The 14,546-nt window shown below is 39.5% G+C and overlaps 1 protein-coding gene across 1 annotated transcript; it reads left to right on the top strand.

The window, feature by feature from the left end:
* Positions 1 to 65: 65 nt before the first annotated feature.
* LOC139115634 (mRNA turnover protein 4 homolog) lies at positions 66 to 13,402 on the top strand. The gene is made up of 7 exons (XM_070677904.1): positions 66 to 201; positions 297 to 355; positions 6,990 to 7,093; positions 8,559 to 8,708; positions 9,121 to 9,272; positions 12,514 to 12,590; positions 13,210 to 13,402. Exons 1-7 carry the CDS (start codon positions 174 to 176, stop codon positions 13,381 to 13,383), a joined length of 744 nt encoding a protein of 247 aa, XP_070534005.1. The 5' UTR covers positions 66 to 173; the 3' UTR covers positions 13,384 to 13,402.
* Positions 13,403 to 14,546: the final 1,144 nt, after the last annotated feature.

The following is a 14,546-nucleotide window of genomic DNA, read 5'->3' as shown; positions in this document are numbered from 1 at the left end:
TCTACTCGTGTACGAAGTGCTTCCATTTTTAGACGATTTCATCAGAAAATCATAGATTCCAGATTGCGCATGTGCAAATTCTGCTCGTCGTTGGAGCAAATTTCTATCAAACAAACTTTATTTCAAAACACGTGCTTCCGGTATTTTAACGCGAGAGCACTGTCAGTTTTAACATGCCCAAATCCAAGAGGGACAGACGAGGTATAGTTACTTCTGGCTTCATGTGATTCTTGTTTCTCATGTTTCATTGACTCTATCGGAAATTTATTCAAATGTGCTTTGTTCTCTTTCCGCAGTTGCTTTGACGAATACCCGGAAGAAGGGTCTGGAAAGTAAACAGAAGTTGGTGGAAGAGGTGGGATATCTCATACTCTGGGCATAGACGGTAGACCATAGGGAACCCAGAAATCTGGTTAACGTTGTTGTTGTTTGTATTGATGTTTATGTTTATTAGTTGTGATCACAGGCGCTTGGCACATTGCTGGGATAATAATCGTATTTAATATGTAGAATGTCTATATACGACTTGATTATTCAGTAAAAGAATCACCGTACATGAGATATAAGTGTAGGCCTATAGGCCTACATATTGACTGACATATACGAGTGGCTATGGCTGCCTGGCTCGGGCCAGGCGAACGCACTGCATAATCATCAATGTGTAGAATGTCTACATGACTTGATTATTTAATAAAGAATAATGGGACGTGATATTACTAGTACTGTAAATGTCGGGAGTGGCTGTAGCTGCAGGGCTTTGGCCCGGCTTGGGCCCGTTGTCCACTGCTGCACAGACATAAACTCAAGGCGTGAAAGCTTTTCACCGCCCGATTTCATAAATCAGCGAAATTCAGGATCTCTGAGCGTTTTCGGTGATAAAAACTGGTCATCGGTCAGGTGGTTGCATAAACAATCGATCGACTGGCCCTTTTGCCTAAAATCATACCTTACCCTATGCTACTGGCGAGAAATCGTCCTAAAATCGGCTGGGCACACCAACCCAGCGCCGGCCATTTTGAATGAGCTGCATGCAATGTATGCGCCTGTGCATACAACCCTTGGCAGATGACGTATTGTCTTTCTCTTCTTTCATTGGATGCGTGCGTTGCAGGAAGCTTATTCAAAATGGCCGGCGCTGGGTTGGTGTGCCCAGCCGATTTCAGGACGATTTCTTGCCAGTAGCATAGGGTAAGGTATGATTTTAGGCAAAAGGGCCAGTCGATCGATTGTTTATGCAACCACCCGACCGATGACCGGTTTTTATCACCGAAAACGCTCAGAGATCCTGAATTTCGCTGATTTATGAAATCGGGCGGTGAAAAGCTTTCACGCCTTGAGTTTATGTCTGTGCAGCAGTGGACAACGGGCCCAAGCCAGGCCATGGCCAAAGCCCTGCAGCTACAGCCGCTCGGTTAAGCTAGCCGACATGTACAGTAATATCACGTACCGTTATTCTTTATTAATTAATCAAGTCATGTAGACATTCTCTAGTACGCATTGATGATTATGCAGTGCGTTCGCCTGGCCCGAGCCAGGCAGCCATAGCCACTCGGTATAATGCCAGTCAACATGTAGGCCTATAGGCCTACACTAATATCTCACGTACGGTGATTCTTTTACTAAATAATCAACTCTACATATTAAATACGATTATTATCCCAGCAATGTGCCAAACGCCTGTGTTTATTAGTTGTGATGATTTTGTTGACCAATATAATTTAACTCAGATAACTGTTGTGTTGTGGTTGTTTCAAACGTAATGTAGATGTCATAAGAAACGCTACAAGGACACTATCATTCTTTGACCTGATGTAACTCTTTGCCAACGTACATCCTCTTCATAGACTCAAACAAGGGGTGTAACCTCAGCCGCCTTCCAGCTTATGCATCCCTAGCTGCAAAATTGTAGCGCTACGGTGAGGCGGTCGGTGATTTTTGGTTTTTGCGACTTCGCTCACCAGTAGCGCTACAATGCCGATGGCCCCGGGGAGTATAAAATAAGCGCATCCCGCTGGACTAGGCGTGTTGATGTGAAATGCTACATATTTACTGCATTTGGTCATACCGATTTATCACTACTGAAGACTAAACACTATACTACACTTAACCTTGTCGTTTATGGGGTTTGGAATTTGTTCAAAGACGTCGATCGCGTTCCATAAACATTGAGCGGGTGCATCTGTGTTTCTGGGAGCGGAGCCACCATTACCGGAAGTAGGTAGCATTTCACATCAACACGCCTTGTCCAGTGGGATGCGCTTATTTTGACCTCTACAGGGCCATCGGCATTGTTGCGCTACTGGTGAGCGAAGTCGCAAAAAACAAAAATCACCGACCGCCTCACCGTAGTGCTACAATTTTGCAGCTAATGCATCCCAATTTCAGATTTCTAAAATAACACTCTATTCACGAGCGATCGAGTGAAAAGTAGCATTACAAGACCTGAAATAGACATAACAAAGCTAATATGGGGTTAACTTTAACTCTCATCGGGAAAATCACTGGAAAAACTGCGATTTTCACAGTGTTGTATGATGATTTTACTCGGTTTGAAGGGCCTAGGCGTCGCAGGGGTTCCCATATTAACGAGTTTTTGAAATTAGTCAATCAAGTGGTCTGTACAGCAAATGGTGGCCAGCAATGATGTATTCATTATTCTTGTTAAGGTCGTCCCAGCAGGCATTCGTGTAGGTTTGCATTTCTTCAATACGATATCCCCATCCAACTTCATTCATCATTTTATTGTAGAGGCATGGTGTTCACGGGGTTACCAAGGCATATGTATCATGTTGTTTTTCCCTAAAAGGCATCGATCGAAGTATTAAACATTTACGTCGACAATGCAAACCCTCTCTGCAATCTTCAGAATCGGCGCTTACTGTGGAAACGCAGCTAGCTGTCTGTGGCGGGGTCGTCTGTGTCTATACAGGTCATCATAAAGGTCAACCCCACCACCAACAGCTGCATGGGGTCTCGTCTCGTAGTCAAAATGGGTAAATTACGACGACCCAACTTGGGTCAGTAGTTTATTTATTTATTTATTTTGGCATAGAGTTTCATCGGGTCAAAGAATGATAGTGTCCTTGTAGTGTTTCTTATGACATCTGCATTATGTTTGAAACAACCACAATACAACAGTTATCTTCGTTGAATTACATTGGTCAACAACAACAGCACGACTGATAAACATAAACAACAACACAAACAACAACAACCAGATTTCTTGGTTCCCTGTGGAAATACAGCTGTAGTCATAAGAGAAAGATCTTTCGAATGCGTACAGCAGTGGTCACCGTGAGTATTGAACTACAGTCACTTCTTAAAAGTGAGTGACCGTGATTGATCATCAAGCAACTGTGCTCATAGCGTAGCACAGTATATTGCATTTTAAATGTATTTGCTAGCAGGGAGTCCTTTGGTTGATCTTTTTATGACGTCTTCCTTAAATTCAAAGATGCTTGAGGTAGTGTTTTGCTACCTCTATCGTCCTTGGGTAATGCCTCATGGTGCAGCAGTACAGGACTGTTTTACGGGTCAATGTCACAGCATTGAGCTCCTCGATGGTCACAATCACAACATCCCTCCAACAATGGTGGTAGAAAGAAGACCAACAAACAGTATGACATAGCTGTAATTAACGTAGCGGTGCTGTGGCTTTTCGATCAAGCTCAGGCTAAGGGTCAGTGCCACAGAACCGCTGCGAGCCATCCCATAGACTTTTTGGTACGTTGCTACTACACCAATCGGTGTTGCTAACTTAGCTCACAAAATAAAGATATAGGTCAATCTTTGAATAAATCAACCTGTACCAACTTTTTCACTATCTACGACTCATCTCCTACTCCCGCTTACTGACAGTGACAACATGTATTTTCAACTGTTTTTTGGTGGACTCTCAATGGTTTTTGCTCGAATTTAAACTTTTGACCTTCAACGTATTCAATACATTTTACGCAAGAGGCAAACAGCACACATTAATCGTCAACGGCTCACAGGAAAATGGTTGAAAATACATGTTCTTATCGTTGAGGTAGCTAATAGGAGTCGAGAATGAGTCATAACTAGTCAATGATAAAGTAGATACAGGTTGATTTATTCAAAGACTAATATTTTTCATTATTTTTGTGAGCAAAATCAGTGACACTAATCAGTGTCGTAATAAACTACCAAAATAGTCTACGGAGTGGCTAGTAGCGGTTCTGTGGCACTGACCCTTGACCCAAGCACGATTGATAAGCCACAGCACCACTGCGTAATCACAGCTTAGTGTGACATTACGTCCCCTGACATTCCCTGTGAATTTATGTTGAGTAAATCTATGCTAGGAATACACACACCTTTTCACAGCACTAGTAGATGCTTGCTTTATAGGTCCCATGACCTCTTAGTAGCTTTTGTCATGTACCCTGAACACTCACGTATGACAACCTGGACACCCAGGGTTCAATAAATTGATTTGGACTTCTAACACTTAAAATTAGAGATTCATTTTCCAGCCCAGGTCTTTTACAAAAACAATACAATGGCACTATTTTTATCTTTCTCATTTTGAGCTCAATAGATCAAGCATAGACAGTAGAGAAACGTTTTCTCTTGTGTCTATTGATCCAGCTACCAACATGACAGAAGGGGGACTGATGCGCCAAAGCTGCCAATGTTGATGCTAGCATAACCAAAAATTGCTTTGTCCATCAAAGCCAATATTTTCAGCAATAAAAATGCCAGAAACACCATAAGGAAGATGGCTTAATAAGTGCATAAGGTCCTTTGCAGTGGAATGGGCTGAAATAAAATTTTCCTTTTTCCACCACGGTTTGGCCCAATGTTGACGTATGACGTAACATTCTAACATCGGGATCTCTACAAAAACATGTGTTCTCGGTTAATACTTTGTTCAGTGTGCAAAGTTCAGCTCCGTAATCAAATCTACCCCTCCAACAATATTTTTTTCCACACTTTAATTGCTGTAAACGTGTTTTTGTTGAGATCCCGATGTCAGAATGTGACGTCATGGGTCAACGATTTAATATCCATGATGGTGGATTTTTCCATGGCAGCCGCTCGATAAAACTCCAAAAAGCGACTAAACAAAGAGGAAAATGGACATCTACCTAGCCATCCTTCTATAGGTAGGCGATCGATGCACCCCGACTCCGGATTATGATGGTTTTTTTGGTTTTCTGGAGAATTGCAAGAAAAACGCTCACTTTCCCCCCCAAGATTTTCATCGTGCACGACTGTGTACTTCTTCAATTGACTAAACCGTAGCCCCCACTCCGCCACACAACCAGCCAGGGAGTGGCAGGGCTACGGATCCGCAACAAGGCGGAACTGTGAATGGATGGTTTGAGAACAACTTTGAGGTCAGTTTGGAGTAAGAGAATCATAAAAATTGAAAGAAGGAAGGTGGCATGTGATACATGTACCAAACCGATCTGCTTTAGCCTTCATCAATGTCAGCCAAAGTCGGAATGGCTTCATGGTGTTGGATCTTGCCATTGTTCAATTCACAGATTTCTAACTGAGTAGTGCTGTTCAAGAGAAAATATGGAAGCTTTGCATCACAGTTTCAGTAACTGCACGTATGTTATGTTGAGTCCCAAAATATACATGAACACGTCCTTAGAGACTCTTGGCACTGCCAAGACCAGAGGTGTGAAAAGAGAAGAACAGTTGTTGTTCATTAGAAATTTTAATGAGTCCGTCAGGGATATTTGTATCATTACTCTGTATGAGTTACATTGAGTTAGATCAAGGATTGAGTTAGGATCTGTATTCTCCCCTTGATGAGAGGAGAAAGTAAATTGATGATTGAATTTATGATTGGCTCTGTATTTTCATCGCAATCATGGACAGAAAATTGTTTCAGTTACTCATGTGTGTGGCCTACTTTGAAGAACTGGTAGTCTTATTCACATACCACTGATGGTTGTCAAAGGGTTTAGATTGTACACCCCCCCTCAAATGAAGAGTTGAATGGTCTAGTTGACTCCAGGCACAAAAGCTGTAGGTAAAGCATTGTGATGAAGGGGGTCACACAGTGTTTTTTTGCCAAGGTTTTGGAAGATATGTAAATGGTGCGAGAATCTTGTCACATTTCTGTTTTCCTTTCATATAATTGTGTTGACATTCTAAGGGAAATCCCAGTGACACTGTCATGTCAGATGAATGGTGGTAAAATTAAGTGGAGTACCAGCCTTCACAAAAACAGTGTACATAAAAGTAGCTATTTTGTCCTTGATAATGATCAGTTTAAATTTAAACAGATTTAAAATGTGTACCAGTAATCCAAGCGTCTGCACCACAAGCACACAATAACTGAGTATCATGTGACAATGACATTCCATGTCAGGGCTCGAAATTAGCGGTAGTCCTGCCGTCCACAGACTACCAACTTTTCCCTTGGGCTACCAAAGTCCATGAAATTGTAGCCCACACGGGCTACCATAGTACCAAAGCCTGGGACATGAAATTCAGTCAGTATTAGGCATGCCATGTCTGAACCATCTCTTTGGGATGAGCTAAATGCGGTCACACGGAAACTATGCCTTCTCCCTACTACAGAAAGCCCATGGTCTGTTTTAGCCCTGCTGGAGTAGTGCTGAGAGAAATTTGCATACAACTCTGAGAATGAAACTGGTTGTCAATACAATGATAGGTCACCAAACTTTTGAGTGTCATTGTTGTCAATTATACCAGTTTCCTTTGGGTATTAAAGATGTGCAGGTATCTACATCAAATGACTAACACATTCACTTCATGGGCAGAATCTTGAAAAATAGCTTTATCTTGTCTGGTTAATGAAAAAATTCCTAAACTAAAATATGCATGGGCTACCAGCCATTGTCACTGGGCTACCAACTTCAGAAAATGGTAGCCCAATGGGACTACCAGGGGAAAATGTTAATTTCGAGCCCTGTATGTGCTGATCATAAAACGTAATTCCTTGTAACTAAACCTCTGTATTATCTACTCTTTTATTTGTGCAGATCCAAAGCTGTGTGGATAGCTATGCCAGGATATTTCTTTTCTCAGTCCAGGACATGAGAAATAATAAACTGAAAGATGTAAGGAATCATTGGAAACATAGCAGGTATGAACAGAAATGATAGTTTTATGGGTTTTTGTTCTTTTGGACAGTTTCTGCTCACAAGATATACCACTCACAGTTTTCCTTTGCTCAGTTGCACAATTGGACATAGCACATAGCCTTGGCTGTTTTCACCATACATTCACCTACCAGGCCCACTAGTGGTTTTGTGTTTCAGTCCGTGACAAATTACTCTTCATAGAAAAACAATTCATGCAAGACTGAAAAAAATAACATTGAGCCAGCAGTGGACCATGTTACAAATGAACTCTATCATAGGTGGTCTAGTTGCTTCACTAAATTATGGAAGGGCTCCCTAGGAGAGAGACCAATTGTTTTCATAATGTAGCCTGAGCTCAGTATTCTTCAGGTGTTTCGAAATTAATAATGTCATAAAGACATGGTCTTCAATCTGAATATTGTAAGGCAGCCATTCCTTCCATCAAAGAACAGTAGTGATAGCTCATTATTGTAATTGCTTCAATAAAGCTGGCCAATGGCAGTGAAAAATCATCTCTTCTTGGAAATAGTTTTTTTTCACCTAAGAAATGTGATATGTGAATATAATGAATAATTGAAATTAGACAAGGGCATCTAAACCAGATTTGATTTGAGAAAAAAGTTGACCCTGACAGCATCTGTTCAATGAAACAAAAGCAGCAATGCCACATAATTTTCTGATTTGCACTCTTGAATATTTGAAATAATATGTAGTATTTATAAGTCAGTAGTCAATTATTGTAGCAGCAATGCTAACAGAAAATGTCTCTTCCATAGTATATTAATTTGGAAGGCATTTGTAATGGAAATATCAGTCAAGAATTGGTGGAAGTTAATCTGATGTAATGAATGGTGCCGCATTCCTGAGCACATTCGACAAATAACTGATCTCCAATATAGGTTGCAAGGTAGATGGGCAAGATGACATAGCCATTATACTATCATCAGTAAAATTGTCATGAATGTTATAGAGAAGTATTACCGTAATTTGACAGTAAAAAAAAAAAAAATTGCTTTATTGTCAGTGTCTAAAACAGCTTGTCTTGTTGGTCTGTTATAGCAGCTTTAGTGTGTTAAAACCATGTTTACAATATCACTATTTTCGGGCACCTTCAAATCTTCAAGTTTTTGTTAAAATGCACCATATGGGACATGTTGTGCTTTGCTGGTATTAATGAACTTGACCTGATGGTGAAATATGAACTTGGCAGGATACAGGGATACAAACAAAAGCAAATTGTCAAAGAATTGTTGAAGTTAGTTGCACAACTAGATATACCCATGGCTGTTTCCATCATATGTTCACCTACAAGCCATGGCTATGTTCAGTTGTGCAACTAATTTCATCAATTCTGTAAGTACCTCATTTGCATAATATCTGACCCCCCCATTTAATTTTCAAAATTATCCTTCTCGATGTTTTGTTGGTTGATTCATAACGCACTATATCATCGCTCGTTTGTTTCAGGTTTTTCCTGGGAAAAAATAAAGTCATGTCTTTTGCTCTGGGAAGGAGACCAGAAAATGAGTACAGAGACAATTTACACAAGTTGAGTGCAAAGCTGGTAGGAAATGTTGGCCTTTTATTTACAAATCAAAGCAAGGATGAAGTCTTACAGTAAGTATCGTCCAACTCTGAAATAATATTCCAAAGCTACAGAACCAGCATAAGTCATTATAGTTTAGCCAGATCTCACCATGATTATCATCCTTATGTAGTATTGCGTAAAGCATTTTCGGAAAAAAGTTAGCAATGTGCTTTCATTACAGTAGTAAAAATTATTGTAGGCTTATGGTGATCTTAAGTGAATTCAGAATAAGGCTCGTGTTTTCATGTGCAAATGGAAAAGTGGAGATTTTTATCTCCAAAGTACGGTAAGTACTGACAGCGATGTTATTTTATTAGTCAGGCTATGAGGGACAGGCATGCTAATATATGCTACCATTTATTGTGAATTTAACTAAAATGCAAAACTTTTTCACCATTTTTGGTGATGTTTATGCTCTTTCTGCCACTGCAAACTTTTCAGGTGGTTTGGAGACTTTTCAGAGGAAGACTACGCTAGATCAGGAAACAAAGCGGCAGTCACAGTGGCTCTGGATGAGGGGCCACTTGAACAGTTCCCATTTTCAATGGAACCACATCTTCGACAGCTGGGACTGCCAACTACATTGAAGAAAGGTGTGTTTGCTAACTGATGAGGCAAATGTTCTTTTGATTTTGTTGCCTTGTCAAGTTTTTGATCATGGTCATCGTGAAGTGTTGTTGCGAAGGTTTGGGAAGATAGGTAAATGGTGTGGAACCCGGGTACCATTTCTGTCATGTTCTAATGTGATGGCAATGATATTCTTAGGGGAAGTCAGGTGACATGCCTTTGAAACACTTTCACAATCTATGCAGATACTGCACTTAAGAAGAACACCATAGGGGTGTCTGTGTGTCTGTGTCTGTATCTTTGCCTTTTTATACTTGCAAATAGAGAAATTTTAATTTGATTTTAGACTGTCTTGTAAACCTCAGATACACTTTCAGTGTGATTGGAAAATAGTTTACACAGCGGTATGATATAAACATACTGAATATATTGCTCAGTGTAACTGTACAAATAGCTTGATAGATAATTTCAAGTGGAAAACTGGTTGTGTAATATGTAACATATGTGTAGTGTGGTGCTTGTATTAGAACGTTCGGTCTCTTTCATTTTATTGCCAATGTATGTTGATTACATCAGCTAATGGTAGTAAGTGGTCATGTACAGCTGTTGTTATTCATTGCATTCAAGCAAGAAATTCCATATAAGCAATATTTGTTTCCATCATCATATAAGAATGTTTTTATTATGAGCCCATTTCACTATGCCAGGAGTTGAAAACAAAATTTGGAAACTGCTTTTGAATATATAATTTTGCAAAGTTTGGGTTTTTAAGAATCCCAAGAGTGTAACACATGTGATATGACAGGATCGAAACGATTCTATTTAGCTTTCTCTCTTGGAGAATATGATAGTAATTTTTGTAGCTATGGCAACTGCTGCATCATTTCTGTTGCTAGGCAACATCCATATTGTTATTTCCATCTTCCTACTCCCAGGGAAGGCAAGGTAATCACGAAGTTGTCAAAGATAAGGTGGTTCAATTTTGGTGTATCTCTTTTCTTGCAAAATCTATTTATGGCAGGCTTCATTTCTGAATTTTGCTACTTCTGCCGAGAGTCAATTGCCGAGAAGTCAACCAAAAGCTGGAAAAGGAAGCGAAAAACCTCCAATAACTCTTTGTCGAACATGGTCAAGAGTAAAGAAACTCAGAAAACTATTCCTGAAGAAATCTTACAATGTTTAACAGGGTAGAACGTCGCAAATTTATTCGGGCTGAGATGATTCCTGGTAGCCAACAGTCTCACTTGATCGGTGGATCTGTCAGGTCAGATCGCGATGTCAGCATAACATTTCAAAAGCGAACCAACGTAACCTTTAACCCTCGTTACATATACACTAAGTGATTGGTTCTTGCCTCATATACATTCAGGTACGCCATTGGCGCTTCCCAACTATCCTCTATATGGACATTACCCGGACTGTTATAGAGATGCCTGCGTCACAGTGATCTTCTGCAATCTATGTAGATTTTGAATAACATCTCTCGATGAAAGTACCCTTATTGTCTCAAACTTTTGGAAGTTGACCCATAAGCCCAGAGGGGTTAGTGACTACTGACCTCTGTACAAGTCTGATATTTGCACCTATTTGTGATGTCGCAGCTCACTGTAATAAATATATCTGCAACCACCACTCCCACTGAGATTTCACTCACATCAGTTGTGCTCTCCCTGGCCTTCATCAACTGTTAGTAAATTTATGAATTTGGTTTAAAAAAATTAGTAAGCACAAATTATGTACTGCTAATTCACACCGCCCTTTCTTCAATAAGCACTTCTGGTACTCATATGATTTTGTGGGGATAACACGATGAAATGTATTCATGATAGAAAACTTGGGGAAATCAGATATACGAAAGCAATTGAAAAATTCCTTTTTGTACTTCTTTCACAAAGTGTATGCTTTCTATTTACACTGAACACTCAAATTTTGATACGCTTTTTCAAAGGTCCATTGCATCACAGAACATCATGGGTCATGAATGCTGGTTAACATCTAAATTTCTTCCTTACTGAAAGAAACATCTTGATCTTAGTGAGTGCTCCCAAACTGAAGCAGCTGTGTTTATAGACTTGGCATTGTGCAAGTGTGGAACACTCAGGGTCAGTAATGTTGCCCAGAGAAAAAACATTAACAGAGTCTCCATGATGAGGGGAGGGAAGGGAAAATCACTAATGTACATGCCAGAGATGTTGATCTCGGAGAGATGCTTTGGTTGAAAAGAAAAGATAGAGAGAGTTTGTGCAAAACAGGAAATGAGAGTTGTCAGTGTCGCAATGAATATCCATATACAGTTGTAAGCCTATGCCCCCGGGGGGCCAGTGTAATGTATAGATCATAATGCAGTGCGTCACATCATATCAAAGACCCCAGAAGGAAAGATTGTTGAGTGTGGAAATGAAAGACTTTAATGTGCTCAGTGTGTACAGCCTTAGGAAATATAAACTTGTGTTACCTCCCGTAACCCTTTGATTATCATTGTCAGTGTTATCCTAACATAGCAAATGTATCATGATTTGATTGTATAGATGTATGGGATGTTCAATGGATAGGATTTGTGGCAGTCATGGTGTACCGTAAAAACCCTATCAATTTGACCAGAGAGAACAATTACTTTCAAATAGTTGAATTATTAGAAAATTAATAAAGCCAAAATAATTTTAGTGGTTGAATTATTAGGGATTTCAACATTTTTTGACAGTTCATAAGTGATATGCTTAACATCTTGGATGATTGAAACATATTTGGTGACTTTCCTGGAGTCCTGACTTACACATTCTTTGCTGTACATTGTATTGTTCTGTGTATTTTATCGAAAATAAAATATGCAAAACAGCTTGTCATGATTGGTTGGTTGAATTATTAGAGATTTAGAAAGTCCCAATTTCCATCTGTGGTCGAACTGATAAGGGTAAAATAAAATTACATCTTGAGAAAAAAATAAGGGGGTCAAATTAATAGAGTGGTCGAATTAATAGTGTATTTACGGTATAACATGTCAATATTTCAAATTTTGTGAACATCTGGTCAGATACGGAGTCACCAATAAAATTGGCTGAACCTAATCTGATATGCAGTTCTTGCAGGGAATGTTACTGTCTAATTCAATTCTCATCAAGAAAAGACCTCACTTGAGGTCTGGGAATTGGTCATTGGTTGTTTGACCAGACTCTCACACAGGTCCCAACCACTTCTACAGTACAAAAATATGTTATCATTGAATTTGGAAAATTTCAAGTGACTGACACTTTTTTTTTCACGTTGCAGGAATTGTACACCTGCTCTCAGATTATAAAGTTTGTAATGCGGGGGACACTTTAACACCAGAACAGGCAAGAATATTGGTAGGTTGATAGTGATGGTGATGATGATGATGGTGATGTGATGATGATGATGATGATGACTGGTGGTGATGATGATGATGATGGTGGTGATGATGATGATGATGATGATGATGATGATAATGGTGGTGATGTGATGATGATAATGATGGTGATGATGACTGTGGTGGTGGTGGTGGTATAAAGATTGTCTTTCTTGTACATGAAATCAGATAACCTACTCTGTGATAGAGCGTTAATCAGAAGAATGGCACAATTTCTGATCTTACAAAGCGTAGCAATATTTGCCCATTTTGCTTCTCATTCATGAGGTAATTCTCTTCTTCAGATTGGCAACAGTTCATAACTACCCTGTCAAAAATTAGCCTGTACAACATCCCATTGCTAAGTGAACTTGCAGATCAAACCATCTCCCTCAAGTCCCATGTATTTGATTTGATACTTTACGCATTCAGTGTCCAGATTTTTTGAAATATCACAAATCACATGTAATATTTGAAGGATTTTGAGTAGAAAACGCATTTGACAAGCTTAAACTGGCCAAAAGAGAATTAACTTCACGTTCCTCAGTTTCTTGATAAATGATTAAAGTTTTTTTCTGAACTTTTGTTTTCCCACCCAGAAACTTCTAGGCCACCAGATGGCAGAGTTTCACATAGCGATAGATAGTATGTGGTCAAATGATGGAACATTTGAAGTGCTGAAGAAGGACGGAAACACAAAAGTTAAAGTAACGGCGGGCGATGGAAAACAAAGTGACGGGGAAGATGATGAAATTGATGATGAGGATCAATAAATGTTTTGTTTTACTCCAACATTTATTTGCAGTGATTTTTTTTCTAAAGTACACTTAAATGCACTCACTCAAAGACTTAGATGATAAACAAAGGAGTGGAATTTTGATGAATTCTAGGTCAGCAGAGGTCATTTTAGGCAAATGATCTGGTTCAGAATGAATAGAAAAAGTGGAGAATGTGTCTTTATCAAGATTTCCCCACACCTGCCCAGTAAAACACCGTCTGAAAGCTTCTGTGCTACCAGTCTGTATAACATGCTACAGGTCAATAGCTGATGTGTACTTCTTGAAGCACGCCCTCAACAGCAAGACCCAGAGAAACGAGCTGAAATCAATGTCAGACAAACAGGGTGCCAAAGTTGTAGTAGGAAAAGTATAGAAACTCCCACCAAAGTGTTCACCAGTATTCACAAATATGGCATACTCTCTGCTTGAAAGAGACTGTGTGGAAAGGCTTCGTGTTAGGCTATACTGTTGTCTCCATGCAGAAGTTTTCAGGTTACAAAAGATCACCATAGAAATTTTAAGTACTCTTGATATGAAAGGAAGTAATACAGCATTCTCATTGTCAAAGACTTCTTTTCTGTCATGTTGTAGTGGGCCCTTTGTTCTCAACATGTGCTTGTTTTGAGACTAAATTTGCTCGTGCACTTCCCAAATTGTACACACATTTTACAATGAGCTCAGTTCTTAGTAGGAGACCAATCTAGCTTCCAGCCCACATGTACTGCTTCCACACACAATTGCACATGAAGGCTCTTTCAAAACCTATTCTTTCTACAGAGTGCTGCATGTGACTTCATAGATTTTTCGTTTGATAATTTTGTCCTAAACAAGGCAAAAATTTGCTGATACAGTTGAGGTTCACACTGTCGAAACCAGTTGTTTCTCCCATGTTTACATATTGTATGCGCTGCATACAGTTGGCAAACAAAATGGCAGCAGTGATTACGACAATTTCTACAAAAAAAGATACAACAAAAACCATCAAATATCTAACCAAAGCTAACGAAAATGAGCTTAAAATTCTCTGAATTCTCTGAATGACACATGTTAACTGTGAAAAATGGGTCAGTGAGGGGCTTATCCCAGTGTTCGAGTATCCTGACATACATAATTAAATGGAGCTGTCTCAGCACCCTCTATGATGTGGCATAGCTATC

The sequence above is a fragment of the Ptychodera flava genome, chromosome 17 (assembly GCF_041260155.1).
Source record: "Ptychodera flava strain L36383 chromosome 17, AS_Pfla_20210202, whole genome shotgun sequence".
Lineage (NCBI taxonomy): Eukaryota > Metazoa > Hemichordata > Enteropneusta > Ptychoderidae > Ptychodera > Ptychodera flava.
Note: the sequence above shows the minus strand (reverse complement) of the source record. Positions and strands in the feature narration are given on the sequence as shown.